General features: G+C 41.1%; 3 protein-coding genes across 9 annotated transcripts in view; 1 reads left to right on the top strand and 2 right to left on the bottom strand.

The window, feature by feature from the left end:
• Positions 1 to 16,900, top strand: part of LOC146674190 (uncharacterized) — a 57,900-nt gene that overhangs the window by 7,304 nt on the left and 33,696 nt on the right. The window lies entirely within an intron of this gene.
• On the bottom strand, positions 5,215 to 9,154 carry LOC146674192 (uncharacterized). 4 transcript variants are annotated; one of them, XM_085394872.1, is made up of 7 exons: positions 9,018 to 9,154; positions 8,068 to 8,199; positions 7,800 to 7,871; positions 7,362 to 7,430; positions 6,925 to 7,144; positions 6,716 to 6,806; positions 5,215 to 6,341 (listed from the first exon to the last, which is right to left on the bottom strand). In XM_085394872.1, exons 2-6 carry the CDS (start codon positions 8,197 to 8,199, stop codon positions 6,739 to 6,741), a joined length of 561 nt encoding a protein of 186 aa, XP_085250998.1. In that variant the 5' UTR covers positions 9,018 to 9,154; the 3' UTR covers positions 5,215 to 6,341; positions 6,716 to 6,738. The 4 variants fall into 4 exon arrangements, with proteins under 4 accessions (XP_085250998.1, XP_085251005.1, XP_085251016.1 ...); XM_085394879.1 differs by lacking the exon at positions 9,018 to 9,154 and having other exon boundaries at positions 7,800 to 7,868; positions 8,068 to 8,201; XM_085394890.1 differs by lacking the exon at positions 9,018 to 9,154 and having other exon boundaries at positions 6,716 to 6,791; positions 8,068 to 8,200.
• Positions 9,146 to 16,900, bottom strand: part of LOC146674191 (uncharacterized) — a 12,918-nt gene continuing 5,163 nt past the window's right edge. For 3 of the 4 annotated variants that reach the window (XM_085394713.1, XM_085394706.1, XM_085394721.1), the window contains exon 6: positions 9,146 to 16,157. In XM_085394713.1, coding sequence (XP_085250839.1) covers positions 9,147 to 16,157 — 7,011 coding nt within the window. In that variant the 3' untranslated portion in view covers position 9,146. The remainder of the gene's footprint in view (positions 16,158 to 16,900) is intronic. The other variant, XM_085394729.1, reaches the window with a different exon arrangement.

The raw sequence follows: 16,900 nt of genomic DNA, 5'->3' as shown, positions 1-16,900 counted from the left end.
TGTAATTGTTTATGTTTAAGTTGTTTGTTTATAAATTTGTCCATATTTCTAGAAATGAGAGCTGCTCCATCCAAAGTGGGATGGATGCCGTCTCTCCTAACAAGACCAGGTTTCCTCCAGAAGGTTTGCCAATTATCTATGAAGCCCACATCGTTTCTGGGACACCACTCAGACAGCCAGCAATTTAAGGAGAACATGCGGCTAAACATGTCACTCCTGGTCTGATTGGGGAGGGGACCAGAGAAAACTACAGAGTCCGACATTGTTTTGGCAAAGTTGCACACCGATTCAATATTGATTTTAGTGACCTCCGATTGGCGTAACCGGGTGTCATTACTGCCGACGTGAATTATGATTTTACTGAATTTACGTTTACCCTTAGCCAGCAGTTTTAAATTTCCTTCATTGTCGCCTGCTCTGGCCCCTGGAAGACAATTGACTATGGTTGCCAGTGTCTCTAGCTTCACATGTCTGAGAACAGAATCGCCAACTACCAGAGTTTGACCCCCGGCGGGTGTGTCGCCGAGTGGGGAAAAACGATTAAACACATGAACGGGTTGGTGGTGTACCTGGGACTTCTGTTTAGGACTATGCTTCCTCCTCACCGTGACCCAGCCGCCCTCTTTCCCCCAGCTGCTTGGGATCTGCCGGGGAACAGCTAGCGGGGCCTACGCTATCTTCGGCTGCACCAGCTACAGGGGCCTGGCTAGCTACGGGTGAATGAAGGGTGCGAAGCCGAGTCTCCAATTCAGTAATCCTGGCCTCCAGAGCTGCAAATATGCTACATTTGTTACAGATATCATTACTGCTAAAGGAGGCCGAGGAGTAACTAAACATCTGACACAATGAGCAAGAAAGTGCAGGAGGGACAGGTGAAGTAGCCATGGTGCTAATGAGTCAGCTACGAGCTAAGCTAAGCTAGCGAGACAGTACAGAGACAGTGAGTGAATACTTTGGCTATAAATTAGGTAGTGAGTACACAGAAAGTGTGCTTCGGATGAAGCACGTGAAGATTATACTATGAAAGAAGAATGTATTTAAAAGTTGTTAATTAAATTGCTAGGCAAATAAGCTACTCAGAAACACCACTGTGTTTGAGCAGGAACAGGAAGTGATACTCTACCGCAGAGCAAGCGAACACCAAGTGACCCGCAACAAAATCAAAGTCATTTTTTTGTTCTTCAACATAATACAAGGGTTCATTTCCAAAACTTGCTTATGATCTTCAATTTGTAGCAGATCCACTATCACACAGCAGCTGGACCAGTTTCAAATGGAGGTCAGTCCACTACTGCCACCTGTGGCCAAGTGCCACAGCCTACTACTAGATTAACTTGTGACACATCTGCACCTGCTGCTATGATCACATTGAGTAGAGGCTGAGTGGCTGCACTAACCCCTGGTACATCCAAATCTACCCACAAACATGTTGAAAGATGCAATCCCAGCAATGTGGATTGTCAACACTAAAAACAATCAGTAAGCAAAGACAACAGGGATCACTTTTTTCTGTTTATTTAGCACCCACAACATTTGTAGTCTCCTTCTGCACAGGGGAAGTCCACACACACTGTGTGGTACCACTTTCCACAGAAGGTGCATTCAGTCTGCAAGATTGAATGAGATTGTCAGAGTCATTGTCTGACTGTTTATTACTGATCACCTGCTGTACATTCACAGTAACTGCCATCTCCTTACAAATGTTTATTAGATTAACCACACTTATACAGACTGTATATAACAACCAACTCTAAAATGTTTGCTCGCAGAGAAAAGACGCAGACAGACTACGCTAACGACATGTGATGTTACAACAATAGTGAAATATTAGGGTCATTTCATTCATTTCAAAGGTTTATTTGCATGACGCACAAACAGACACAATTGAAGGGTACAAATTAGGGCTGCCACAAACGATTATTTTGATAGTCGACTAGTCACCGATTATTTTTGCGATTAGTCGACTAATCAGATCATGCATCCATTGGACGTAAAACGTACAGCTTATTGCACCAGCAGCATCTGCTCTTATATAACTATCATTAGCTTACAGCTTTAAGTGTTTAAGGTATGTGCTAACTAAAAATAAAGACAAGATGATAGTTTATTAAATTTGAATGAAATTTGCAGATTGTTTCAGTGAAGTTTAATAAACTCCTTGCTATCTAAAATATAACAGGACACCGGAGTAAATTCTCCAGCATCTCACACTTCTGATAATCAGCTGTCTGCTTGACGTTTATTCAGCTGTGTAAAAACTATAACTTTAATCTCAGCCAATCCGATTTACTCAGGAACAAATAAAATACTGAAAAAAGCCAAACAATAACATTTTTAAGTTCTCTAAGTGACTTGTATATCATGTTTAACCTGAGTAGCGAAAGACGGCGGTGGGTTTGAAAACGATTTGCCGGAAGTCCGGTGTTCTCATGGCTCTAGTTAGCCTAGCCCCCGGCTCGCTATCGAGCTAGTGGGTAACAGACGTCTCCGAAAACGTCGGAGCGCTTTTGAAAATATGTGGTGTCTTGATAAACTGAGCAGATATTTGAGGTTTACACAGCTACATTCTCGTCTGAAAATATGTTAAACGTCTATTTTGTGACCCAGAAAGAATAATAAGAGTAATACTAGAAAGCGAAAATTTCTGAAGAAATTTTAAGTGTGCCTATGCCGCCGCTAATCAGTATAGTTTGCCATTCAAACGGCTACAGAGAGCAAAACTCAGCAGAGCAGCCATTCTCCACCATGAACTATGGTAAAACCAAACACCGCTCGCGCCTCACAGATGACATCTTACGGTTTTGTGTAAAGATGAGGTGACTTCGTACAGCCCCAATTTGTAGACGCTGTGCGCAGAGGTTCATAAGCAGACCCGACAATGTTTGCATGAACACACTTTGAAGCATTACGTTATGGACCACTTTTCACACATAGTTGCTGTACCCACACAGCCGGCTGTAGCTTTTCATCTCATAGCCCGACACATACACACAAAAAAAAAAAAAAAAAAAAAAAAAAAGCAGAGAGAGCACAGACTTTACACCTGAGAGGCGTGATTGCAGATGCCGCTGAGGTGGGTCCAGCTCCCCTGCAGCGGCACTGCAGACCACGCCCTGCCACACACATCAAACACGTAAAATAAATATTTATGCACTTTTCATTCACTTTTTGTTTTTTGTTATTTTTACACAGTGTTCTGAATGATTAACAATGGTCTACAGCCAATCTTGTGTATTATTATACAAACTTTGGTTGTAAGATTCAGATAACTATTTAATAAAAGCTAAATATTTTATATGAGAGTAAGAAAGAAAAGTATATCTTTGTCTCATACTCTCATCAGACAATACATGAACCTCTCAATAAACAAAATATATGCTCGGCTTAAATAACAAACCGCTATTTTACACAGTGGAACACTTATTTTTAAACAAAACCAATGCAGTTCGCCACTGACAGTGCTTACCTTTGCACATCACAGTAAACACTGAACCAAGATGGCGCCCACGCGAACGAGAAATCTGAACTACGGTGTCCTGCAGAGGACAAATGGTCAAAATTGCTAAAATTTACAACATATATGCAGCTCAACAGCGACACCTTGTGACTTATTCCAGTCACTACCTTACATATACATAACGTCTTACCTGACATTCAGTTCACCGGACATTCAGTTCACCGGACACTCATACTGAATCACCAGCCCATATAAATGAAAAATAACACGACAGCGTGAGCGGGCCTGGGTGTCAGCCAGCCCAGCCTGGGTGGCAGCCAGCCCGACCTGGGTGGCAGCCAAGCCGCGCTAGCCAGCTAGCCGGCTAGCTGCCATGCGGCGGTGAAACGTGAGCGTGAGCCGGCCTGGGTATCAGTCAGCCCGGCCTAGGTGTCAGCCAAGCCGCCCTAGCCAGCTAGCTGCCATGCGGCGCTAGCAGTAACATCGTGAGAGATATGGGACTTCTTGATAAAATATGGGACTTCTTGATAAAACGAGCAGATATTTGAAGTTTACACCCCTACATTCTCGCCTGAAAATAGGGGAGGCTGTCATAAAGTTCAAAAATCAGTAACTTAGCGCGCACAGCTGTATAGAAACTCCGTCGTGCTAGCTAGCACGCAGTACAGTTATTGTAACTGTCAGCACAACGAAAATAAACTACACCTAAACTCGGTTTATATCTGACCCAAATAGAGTGCAGTTAATAACGTCTTACCTGAAATTCAGTTCACCAGCCGCCTGCTTCTCCTGCATTGGGTTTCCCTTATCCACGATTGAGCTCCGCGTTAGCCACCACCGGTCGATCGGTGTTTCTTTTCCCGCATACGAGGGGAAGAGACATATACCGGTGGCTAACGCGGAGCTAGCTAGCCACCGGTATATGAACAACTCAGTTATTTTTTCCACATCGACCAGCATCATCGGCCCATATAAACGAAAAATAAGTCCAGCTAAGACAAAGACTGTTTGCGGAGCGATCGGGGGTGAAAGGAGTTAGAGACGCCTCACTGAAAGCCAAGCCTGGGTGCTTTTGAGCGAAGCGGCGCTAGCTAGCCGAGCTAGCTAGCCGGCCGAACTAGCTAGCCGGCTAGCAGCAACATCGTGAGAAATCTGTTGCTAATATGGGATGTTTTGACAAAACGAGCAGATATTTGACGTTTACACACCTACATTCTCACCTGAAAATATCTTAAAAGTTTACTTTGTGACCTAGAAACACAAATAAGAGGAATATATTAAACCAAGTGGCAGCCGCCATTGTTTGACTGGTAGAGGCGTGCTTTGAATTGTGGGATATGCAGTTTTCCACCAAGCGTACACCATTGCCGTTACCGTAACTATTCAATGCTTCGTGCAACCTTAAGAATTCCAATGGTTCCTGAAAGCACCAACGCTGTGCGCGCCGTTCGTATTGTTGTCATTATGGTAATCCAAATACGGGGACATACCACTAGAGTGAGCCAACACACCACAAATTAAGTGAGTGAGCAAACACACCACAAAGTAAGTAAAGTTTCACTTTCGTTCGTTCCCATTCATTTGAATGGGCAAAAACTTGCATTAAAATATTCATATTTAAAAAACTATAGAAGTAATAAACACCAAAAGTCATAGCAACTCATTCCAGCTCCAGCCGCACACAATGATATATCATATGTGAACCTTGTCTCAAAACTGTGGGGCGAGTTAAGGTCCAAAATTTCAGGCGGAAAAAGAATAATAATAACTAGAAAGCGAAAATTTCTGAAGAAATTTTAAGTGTGCCTATGCTACTGCCAATGAGTGTAGTTTGCTTTTAATGTGGTGCAATAAGTGCAGGTTGCCATTTATAACAATAGGGGGGAGCAATATGCAACATGAGCATAGTTTGCTATTTATACCACAAGAGGGAGGGAAATTGAATACAGCTGATTTTCAAGTTAAAGAAAAGTAAGCTGTATTGTGATCTCTGCTATATGCAGTGCAGCATACAGAGATGAGAGAAAGATGCTCCAGTTACACCATTACAAAAGAAGTTAATCGATATAAAATAAATTATGTTTAAGTCTGAGGTGTTCAAGAGAAGTTACAATTTAGATTTTACAGTTTTGAGTCGTTTAAAGTGAACAGTTTAACAGATTGTAAACCAAAGTAAGTTTTCTTGGTAGAAAAAAAAAAGCCCATTAAGCGGTATTCAATTTGTATTTCAAAGGTATTTTAATGTGAAAAGGGAAAATTATGCAAATTATGAAATTTCCCCTTGTGGGGACTAATAAAGGTATCTTATTGTATTCAAACTATATTTTGTACAAATACCATTTACAATAATGTATTCCATTTAAACATGATATTTAGATTGTGGTAAACAGCAAAGCAATATAAAATAAGGAAAAAGGAAACCATTCAAGTAACTTTATATTATGAACCGAAGAGTAAGGAAAAGTATAAATGAAAAGCATACAAGCATTAATGTATATAGATAAACCCAACAATCATATGACCCCCTATGAGCAAGCACTTTGGCGACAGTGGGAAGGAAAAACTCCCTTTTGACAGGAAGAAACCTCCGGCAGAACCAGGCTCAGGGAGGGGCAGCCATCTGCCGCGACCGGTTGGGGTGAGATGCAAACAAATCAAAAACTGTCCACAGAGCTACAGGGGGCACACTGGGATCGCAACAGCAGCCATAGAGGGAGACAGATTAGGATGTTCTTTCCAGTACTGAAGTAGGTCGCTTTTCTTATGTGTGCGTTTTTCTCTGAGAGGTAGGTCTCCACTTTAGTTTCTTCTCATGAGGCATTCACGGATACTTCTGGATAAGGGTCATTTGGAAGCAAGAGGTTGGCTGACTTTGCAAAAACAGCTAGAAAACAGATAAAAGCAAAACACAATTTAAAACAAAACAAGAGACATCACAAAGCGCAGGTTTCAGTTAGCGAACTGGCAAGTCATGATGATCTAATAAATATTTGCAAAAATAAATGTAACTTTAGAACTAAATTACCCAAAACTAAATTAAAAAGGAAGTAAAAGAGAGAAATTTGTTTAATACTGGTGTCTTTTGATTAAGTAAGTTGCCATGTGAGGTAAAACCACACGTGGCTGTAATTTGGTGGCCTGTATATAGTTCCAATCAAAGCGTATAGTTGGCTTAAATGGGTTTAATACTGGTGTCTTTTGATCACTTGACTGTATATAAACCTGTTGAACAAAAGGTGCATTTTAATTTCACTATACCTGCCCATCCTTGTAGCTGGTTTCTAGAAGAGTGGCACAGTTTCAACATCAGTGTAGAGCTTCTCCACTGCCTTCACTGGACAGAACACATCTGAGGAGTTATGAATGAATGGATGACTTAATGAATGGATGAGATTATAGTTTGTTTCAAACACTATCAATACCAAATGTTACAATATAAAGAAAGAAACAAAAAAAATACAAATGACCTGTTATGGCAGGGATCCCATCAGGTGCAGTTGCAGTCTTTCTGTTCACGTTTCTGGTCAGCTCTTCAATGGATGACAGCACATCAGCAGTCTTATCTATGAGCTCCCACTGGTGAGCTGTCAGTGTTGCTGGTAGAGCGTGCTCAGTCGCAAAGACATGAAGATCACGTTTTTGTTGCAGTAGGCTTCGCACCACGTAGAGGCTGGTGTTCTGTTGTGTCTGCGTATAAGAGAACATGATTGACTTTATTTTTCAACAAATTCGGTTCAGAGTGTATAGGAATTAATAAAATAGAAGTACATTAAAGAACAAAGGGGATACAACAAAATTCTTGCTTTCATAATGCTAACATGTAACCATATGTCTTTAACATTTAATGGTAATGTAACTGTCCACTATAAATCCTTAATGGAGGAAGACGTTTTTTTAAATTTACCTTGCTGCCTGGAGGACATAAGGAGGTGGGTCTATTCTCCGTTACCAAGGACAACCTGGCTGGTGCTGTCTGCCAACCCAGGAAAAACAGTATATAATGTTAAGACATTAAGTGACCTGACACATTAATTTCACTCTAAAATGCAATGCATGGCATGAACTGGTATGCCAGTTGGGTAACAGATCGTTTTTCTAGTGGACGTGTGTCTGAAATCTGATGAGAGGTTATGTACAGTTAGTCAAAATTATAAAACCTACTAACAGATTTGAAACAGAATGGAATATTTGATACTAAACAGTAGTGGTTACTAAACTTACAGAGCAATAAAAAAGAAAATCCCTGCTGTTTGCATAATGCTGAGATGTAACCATGAATATGTCTATAACATGTAATTGTCTGTTGTAAATTCTTAATAGAGGAATATTTTTTGATATTTACCTTGATACGTGGGGAACATAAGGAGGTGGGTCTATCCTGTGTTTCCAAGGATAACCTTGCTGGTGCTATCTGCTAAAAGGGTATAGAAGACATTAAGTGACCTGACACATTCATTTCATTTAAATGCTCTGCATACCATGCACTGTTATGCCAGTTGTGTGACATTATAACAAACAATCCTAAACTGTATGGGTAGGTGTTCTTAACTGTCTCAAACGTGTTTCGAAAACTGTTCAACTGTCTGTGATCACTACTATATCTTCTTTACCTGGTCAGATGGAAAACTACTGACTGCCTCATCTTGGTTGTGGCCAGTGAGCATTGGGACAGCAGGATCGACCAGGTCAAGTGGTTTCCAGCGCTTCTTTTGTGCCTGGGATCTTTTATTTTTTCTCGGCATCTGGTAGAATGTCAGCAGAAAAACAGAATATTAATTGTTGGCATTTCAAGCATGTGATCAGACCCAGCTTTCATTTTAAGTCAAGCATAATAACCAGGTAGCTGCATTGGTAGCCAAAAGACTTTACAATGCAGTAAATCGACAAACAGTAAATGAATCAAAAATTCTGATGTATACCAGCAATTTTTTATTTTAACCCTCTGATACACAAGATAACTACAAGAACCAAAAAATAATAATAAATCTCTCTTTTCTTTAAATAGACATATTGATAGTGTCACTGCCCGGTCTTAAGGCTTTGTTAAGTAAAGTTCCATAACAGTTTGTATATTGTAATTGGGAAAGTGATTACCTTGAAAGTTGGGAGGCAGATTTGTTGACCACGACAACTACTCCATTTTGGTGTACAGTAATTGGGAAAGTAATTACCTTGCAAAGCTGGGAGGCAGTGTTGTTGCTGGGGCGCTGGTAGAATGCCAGCAGCAAGCAAACCCAGATGTTCACAGCTCCTACTTAACACCTTAAACTTTCCAAACAAATCTTACAAGAACATTTGGCAAAGTGATTGGCTTGCACACCTAGGAGACAGTCTTGTTGCCCACAACAGTTTTGTTATAGAGTAATTGGAAAATTGGGTACCTTGCAAGGCTTACAGGCAGTCTCGTAGCTGGGAGGCGGTCTTGTTGCTGGGGCTCTGGCAAAATGCCAGCAGCAAGCAGACCCAGATGGTCACAGCTCCTACTTAACACCTTAAACTTTGCAAACAAATCTCACAAGAACAATAGAAGTACATTAAAGAATGTTACAAGAGGACTCACCTGTACTTCTTGTTGTAGATGCTGATATCCATATTTAGGTCCATCTGTATGACTTTTAGGCGAGAGTAGGCCAATAGGGAGTGACACTTGGCAAGTCCATATCCCTCATACCCTTGCAGTCATTTTGTGTTAGTGAATAACACAATAAATGGGGTTATGATAACTGTGATATGTATTCAGAACACCTGATTGGAGGCAGGCGTATGGCTGTGATATGTAAATGTGATCAATCAATGTGTGTTTTTCGGTAGTTGCAGCAGTAATCAGTTGTGCATATCCTCTTGACTGCAACAGTTCTTGGATGGGGTTTTTTCCTCTGCTCATAAGGTCCTCATTGAAGTCTCCACAAACAATAATTGGTTGGTGATTCATCATTTCCAACGAGTCCAAAAGACATTGCATTTGTGGTAAAAACCTCACATGGCTGTAATTTGGTGGCCTGTATACAGTTGCTATCAAAGCTGTGACTGGCGATTCAACCTTGACAACAACAAATTCAAGGTCAGTCACATTTTGCAGGTATTTTCGGGACTCTGCTGTAAGAATTGTGTTGTAGTAAATTGCAACTCCACCGCCATTTACCTTTGCCATGTCTGTATGATTTGTGTAAGAGACGTGTCTGTTGCGTGTGGCCATGTTGTATTGTTCCAGCTGGAAGCGGGGAGAAACCGATGATCCAGACAAGTGTGTTTCTGTTATACATAAAACATCAGCAAGGCTGAGTTCATGGTGGCATCTCATGTCCTCCATGTGAGTTGGGAGACCTTGTGCATTATGATGGATAATTGTCAACGTGGGGACTGTGGGATCTACTGATTTTAAGAATTGCAACAGTGGTCTTGCATTCTCAAATGATGCATGTCTCATATTTTTGAGTGCATCTGTGATGGCAGGATCAGCATAGATTTTCTTTTCATCAAAGTCTGTGATGTACAGTCCTTTAAGTGAGGTTGTGCGGCTGAGTGCAACATAGGCCATTCCAGGTTCAAAAACACGCTTCAAGCATACTACTGCTGATTCCATTGTCATGCCTTGTACTTTGTGAGCTGTACATGCAAAGGCCAACTTCATTGGAAATTGCCTGCGAACCACTCCTTTTTTACTTGTGCATTCTTCACATTTCTCAATATACACAAGATTGTCTGAGGATCCTTGTATTTTTCTGCGAAATTTTTGCCCAGAATTTTCATTGTCCAGCGTGAGTCCAATGAGATTCACAGTTTTTGGTCCATCCTGTGTGGCTGTCACAATGTTCGTGATTGTTCCAAATGTCCCATTAACAAGCCCATCTTCAACATCCAAATTTCTGATAATCATAACACGCACTCCAGGTGCAGCTTGTATGTTATCAGGTAAATCTCCTTTGGTGCCTTTCATCATTTCTGCCAGGAGGACCATGTCACCCGTTCGTGGGTCTTTTCTGTAGTCTTCTGCCTGAATATTTATGATATCAGAATGAAGAGCAGTTACAGTTGCTGAATTGTGTTTGTCGACCTCTTTGTTTGTAGCATAAATGTGTAATACATTAGATGGACAGTCTTTTATGTCATGGATAGCCTGTGTGAGCAAGGCTTTGTCATCGGCTTCAAGAGAATCTGTTTTTTGCTTCACTCTTATCCTGTTCAGAACTTCAGCAAAAGAATGATCATCTTTCTGTCGCATGATTTCTGTCAGGTTGACCATGTGGAAATAGTCTTTCCAGAGATCAAGGACATTGTCCTCATACACACAGAGTGGTTTGGCTTTTCCAAGGGGTGGCAGCTGGTAAAAGTCTCCTACTGCAAGGATAGACATCCCACCAAAAGGTTTCTTGTTTCCTTTGATCTGCTGAAGTCTCCAGTGGATGTAGGCAAAAAGGTCTTTAGAAACCATAGATATCTCATCAATGACCAGAATCTCTGCATTTGAAAGTGAAGCTCTCACTTCATCCAGTGCATTCCCCAGTCCCTGATAAGGCGGTTTTAAAGATCTTGGCAGCTTTAGCAGAGAGTGCAGTGTTTTCCCAGATATGTTAAAAGCTGCAGTGCCAGTAAATGCAGTCAGCAGTACTGCAGGGTAGGACATGTCTGCTTGGTCTCGGAATCTGGGGAGTTGGTGCAAAATCTTTGTTGCCTCCTCATATATGCACTTGATAACATGTGATTTTCCACAGCCAGCTCCTCCAGAGACAAAATAAAAGAACTGCTCAGGACAGTGACCCCACACAAGTTTGAAACACCACTCACGCACTGCGTAGAATATGGATGCTTGGGTTTCATTCAGACTTTGGTACATTTTTCTGACAAAGTCTGGGCTCAGCTTTGGTGCTATGATTGCTGGCATGGTTCCACTGCTGCTACCACTGACTTGGTAGTCAGGAACAATGTCCATTTCATTTTCGCCAGTGTCATGTCTGGATTGTCGTTGGGCCACACACTCTAAACGATCTACTTCAACCTCAGGTGCAAAGGTGTTCCATGCATTGATAAGTGGGCCTTGTTGTTCAATCTGTTCCAGTGCCCTTTCCATTGTTTTGCCATGGCCTTCATATCGCTTTTTGTTAAAGGTAACAATTGGCCGTACTGCATAACCATGTTTTCGTCCACTTTTGTAGAACTGCTCGGATGTGGGGTATTCTGTGTTTTTAAGGTCATCATTTGATCGATGTGGATAATAAAGTTTTAGCAGTCTGCTATAAAACTTTTCTGGTTGTTTCTTTTCTGAGAACCGAGGATATCTGATTATTGCAGGTTTCCCTTTTGTTCTTTTTTGAATATAACCCATGTTATTCAAAAGACGGATGGCATTTTTGGACTCTGTTTGACGGCCGTAGAGAATCCTGTACTCTGAAGCAAATTCACCCAAACACATTCTTTCAAAGTCAGGTGTTCTGGGTCTGTTTGCATATTTTTCTGGCAATCCGGACATCCACACATTTTCATCATCTGGTGCCATGCTCTGCAACCTGCTCATCGGGAGACTCATTTTCAGGGCATCATCATCAGTCTGTATGAAGACCACACTGCGTGAACACTTTTTTAGTGGCAGGCTGCATGTCCTTGCCACGGATTCTTGGGCACTGACTTCTCTGTGTTTAGCATATGCCTGCATTATCTGTTTCATTTCATCTCTTTCATTGACACTGGACTTTTTTACTTCCTGGATGACTCCATTAAGAAATTGTGTCATCTCAAATTCGGGTTTAGAGACATAAGACATCATGTACATCAGGCAGCTGTAGTCATCAATGACATATTGGATGTCCATGTTGGCATTCCAGGCCCTCAGCAGATCTGCATTGTATGCATTCACCCAGCAGTCATTAGGTTCACGCTTTAAGAGGATGACATGACTATTGGTTAAATTGAAGACACAATCCAAGTATTGTTCATAAGTTAATTTGCATTTGTGAAGCAGCTCAGACAAGTCTTCAAACGAGGAATTTGGGTTGCAGAGCAAATCTCTCAATGGCTGGAGTTTTTCTTTGGCCTCTTTCATTTTTTTTGCGAGAGCCATTCGTCTGTTCTTTTGCTTTTCATTTGTGCCTTTCTCCTTACTTGTGCTATGCTGCTTATCATTGTGATCATCATCATCATCTGGGCTTGGGAAAGTGATCATTGTTTGATCTACGGGTAGTTTGGGGAAGCCAAACCTACATGACACATTACCTTTTTTACAGGATCTGGAGTGATTTCTGCTGTGGACTTGAACCTCAGACACAATTTTGTGAAGTTCAGGATCGGCATTTTGGTCAGGCATCTTACATGTTATGTACTTGTCAATAAATTTGTACACGTGGTCTTCAAGGTCGCTTCCAAATTCAGGTGCATCTTTGACCCAAACCAGTAAATGGATATGAGGGCTACCTCTGGCCTGAAACTCCACTCGATAAAAGTAATCTTCTACTTCACCGATGGGCTGTGCTGGGGACAGGATCAGTGTTGTCATTAGTGCATCGACTCTTTTTTCAAACAATCGCATCACAGTCACAGGGTTGCTTCGGAGAATTTCACACTTTGTGTTCCAGTCAAGTTGTGAAAAATCCACCTGTTCACCTTGTTGAGTTTTTATGACCTCAACAACCTCAGGCCATCTCATTTCAGCAGCTGAAAATGTCAGGAAAAAAGTTGGCTTTCCTAACTGTCTGACCATAGCATGTAGGTCTTTCAGTGCCTTCTCCCAATAGGCTGGAGTACCTCTCAGAGGTTTCATGAAGCGTGTTGCGTCTTTGTTATTTATCAGTTTCTCCACTTCGTCTTTATTTTGAAGCATTCTGTTAGAAATTTTACGCCCATCCTTGGTGATTGCCTTTCCTTTGCGCAATTGGATGGACATGCTGTTTGTAGCCATGTGTGTTTCTGTTACAAACTGTGCAAAGAATAGGTAGCTTTGGTCAGTTGCAAACCGTGTGTCTGCAGAGAACAGCCGTGTATTAAAATACATGCTTGGGTAAAGTTTCACTTGTCTGGCTTCATCTAATGTGTTCTGTCCAGTTGGGAACTGGACAGGAAAGGCCATGGCTTCAAGTTTAGGAACAGAGAAGAAGCCAACAGGTCTATTTCCTTGCGCGGGTGCAATGCTAAATATTCCTTCACCATATGATAAAATGTCCTGTGCTATATCTGGTGGTTGCATACAGGTGTCTAGAACAAGACCAGGTCGAAGTTCTTCCTTTTCTTTCTCCATATCTTGTAAGGGCTGTTCATTTGACTGTTCAGGCTCCATTAGTTGGTTTACATCATGACATGGCTCAAGCAGTCCAGCTGTTGTATCCTCAGTGGTTCTTCTTTCTGGTACAATTTGCTGGTCGAAGTTTCTGGGCAGTGCATCTTGAATATCTGCATCAGCAGTGTCATGTTCCGTCTCGATTATCTGATTACTTGTGGGATCAGCAAAAGTAGCTTCATCATCAATAGATACATCTTTGTATTCTGAATGCATCTCTTTTAGCTTTGATAATCCTGCTAACACGTTCTTCATGTTTACAGTGTAGAAGTGTTGGTAACCTTTGAATCTGATGTGTCTCTTCAGCTGTACCTGCAGGAGCTGGGCTTCACTGTTAGGTCTGGGAAGACAGTTTACTGTGGTTTCCACATCCGATGGTACACAAACAACAGCCCCATGTACGGCTCTTTGCTGTCCTTTTGGTAATGCAATGATTTTTGCAAACGGGAGAATTTTAGCAGTCAGTTGTCGTTCTAGTACATTTAATCGACTCAGTTCAATTGGAATGGTTGCTAGTGCTAAATTGTTTGCTACTGCGACGGATGGCATCTTGCCTCTTTGTAGGTGGTTGTCACAGTTGTAGCAAATCCACTCTTCCATTCTTTGTTTTGGGAAAGTACAATTAGCTGAGCATTCCCTGTCACAAACATGGACAAATTTTCCTGTCAAGCAAGTGGCAACAATGTTACTATTAGTAACATACTTTGATCTTTTGCAATGTTTAACTTGATTAGGAAACAGAGTTCTGTGGCACACTGTACAGACATGGGTGGGTCCTAACTGAATGGCTTCACGGAAAGCTAATGTGGCTGCTTGCATCACACTGTTCACTACAAGCTGGGGCTGTGCTTCAGACTGTGGACCCTGCTGGAACTGTGTTACTAGTCGTCTGTATTTCTTCTTTATTCTCTGTGCACACAACTTTTTATAAATGGCAAAAGATGCAGTGGTAGCCATTTTGTGTCTCTGGTACTGGGCACAGCGCTGTATATGGTGCAGTCTGAATTGTGAGTCATTGTGATACCTGGCATAAATTGATTTTTTCTGTTTGTGCCTGTAGTTTGGATCAGATGCATATTTTGTTCTTATGTATTGCTTCTGTCTGGTTTTAAAGCTGGTATCCGTGTTGTACTTCTGAACCACATATTTTTTCTGTCTGATTTGAAAGTCGGGATCCGTAGTATATCTTCTGATAATGTAGTCTCTCATTTTTTGTTGAAAATGACGATCACTTTGGTATCTCTTCACCTGGCAGGCTTTTACTTTTTCTTGAATATGAGGATTTGCGTAATATTTTTTGGCTGATAACAGTCTTTGTTTACGGTAATGATAGTTTTCAGCATATTGAGTTTTCATAGCCTGTAATTTTTTCATTCGAAATTCACGACAGGAGGCATATCGTTCTCTTTCGTGTCTTCTTTTGTTTGTCTTCTTTGCCACTTCTTCAGTTGAAGATTTGTCTTTAGCTTTTACATACTCCCTCTGAGCTTGACGAATAGCTTTCTTACGTTGTCGTTTATTTAATTTGCTCACATTTCTTGCTGTTCGGGGGGTTTTAGCCATTTTGTCATCTGGTGAGTTTAAAGTATTGTCTAACATCGTCATGTGGGTTTTGGCTGATTCTGGTTCAGGCATTTGCGCAGTGGGATTCGTGATTTGTGGTTCATCATTTTGTGTTGATGATGTAGCTGTAGCTCCTGGTGTTGCCTGAGTTGACTGTCCAGGGGGTTCCGTGTGAGTGCTGACTGTTTTGAAAGAAACAGGCACAAACTCATATCGTGCATGCTTGCCTTGATTTTGAAAAAGGTTATGCAGGTGGGTGATCAGGTCATTCACATGAGTGAAAGTGAGCATGACTGCTGTTCCATTTGGCTGACGTAAACCCGCTGCACTTCTTGAATGTGAATCAAATAATCCATACCTCCCAGATTTGTCACGGAAAACCGCAATGCACTCAGGTGAGACCATGAGCAAAGCAAAGTTCACATCTGTTGACAGACATTCAAGGCGAATAGCAAGAGGCAACCACCACTCTGTTCTTTGAGGACTGTTCTCTGCTGCTTCCAGAAATCCATAACTTACGTCATCCATTTTCACACTGTAGACATTTGTGTCAGTATGAAGTTCTTTGGGCAGGTCCTCCATGGTCAGATGATCCTGTGTATAACGCTTCTCCTGCAGAAGATTTGTTTTAATCCAACAGTAGAGTGCATCTCCCTGTTCAAGGACCTTATCAAGCATGGCTATGTTGAACTGGTATTCCTCATTAAGGTAGGCCAGGAATGTGAGGGCATTACATGTGCACTGATGATTTCGAGAGAATTCTGTGTACCTCTCATCACTCTGACAATGAGTTGCACTGACACTCCAAAACGGCTGAACTGTGTTGCTCTGTAGCTCCTCCGTCAGTAGGTCTTCATTTGTGTCATGGAAAGGCTGATCAAGAAATGCAAAGGTGACACATATTATTGTTAAACATTTTATGATATGTGTTTCAAGGTTGAGCAATAAAATACATTTAAGTGTTGCTGCAATAATGTAGAAAAATGTGTTTTTATTTTTTTAAGTGTCAACGACTGAACATAGTGTAAAGCGCTTTGGGAGCCTTGGAGACTAAGTAAAGCGCTATACAAATACAGGCCATTTACCATTTTTAATTATGTTAAAATAATTAAGCAATGTGCAGGCAAATTAATCCAAATTATATCACTCGTCAATCATAGTATAGCATAATCTGAAGATAAACAGCATGAGATATGCCAGAAAGAGAAAGGCAGAAAGACAGTGAGAGTGAGTGAGAGTGAGTGAGAGAGAGCAGAGGTGGAAAGTAAAAATGACAAATATTTCAGATATCTGTAATTTGCTTGAGTGCTGTTTTTTTTAACGAAGGTCATATCTGTACCTTCTGCTCCTCATATTTTCAAAGCAGTTAATTTCTTTCAGTATAACACATTATTTTAGGTTGCTGCGGGCCTTCAAACATCAACTAAATTGCAGCCTAAATATAAATATATGAAAGGAAATCCTGTTTACGTATTATTCGTAAGAGGATCTCAGATGCTCTTAAATTAGATGTAATTCGTTCACTGATTTCAGATTAAACCAGATGGTTCTGTACATGTGCCATAAAAACACGTTTCATAGTTGTGTTACATTTTGTAAAGAAATGACACAAAATT

This window comes from Rhamphochromis longiceps, linkage group LG3, assembly GCF_057381845.1.
Source record: "Rhamphochromis longiceps isolate RC_006_pf linkage group LG3, R_longiceps_female_GT1.1, whole genome shotgun sequence".
NCBI lineage: Eukaryota > Metazoa > Chordata > Actinopteri > Cichliformes > Cichlidae > Rhamphochromis > Rhamphochromis longiceps.
Note: the sequence above shows the minus strand (reverse complement) of the source record. Positions and strands in the feature narration are given on the sequence as shown.

Coding starts and splice junctions, on each gene's coding strand:
- LOC146674192 (XM_085394872.1), bottom strand. CDS start 8,199: ATGCCGAGAAAAAATAAAAGATCCCAGGCACAAAAGAAGCGCTGGAAA. Junction 7,872..8,067: donor GTAGTTTTCCATCTGACCAG/GTAAAGAAGATA, acceptor ATACCCTTTTAG/CAGATAGCACCAGCAAGGTT. Junction 7,431..7,799: donor TATGTTCCCCACGTATCAAG/GTAAATATCAAA, acceptor CTGGGTTGGCAG/ACAGCACCAGCCAGGTTGTC.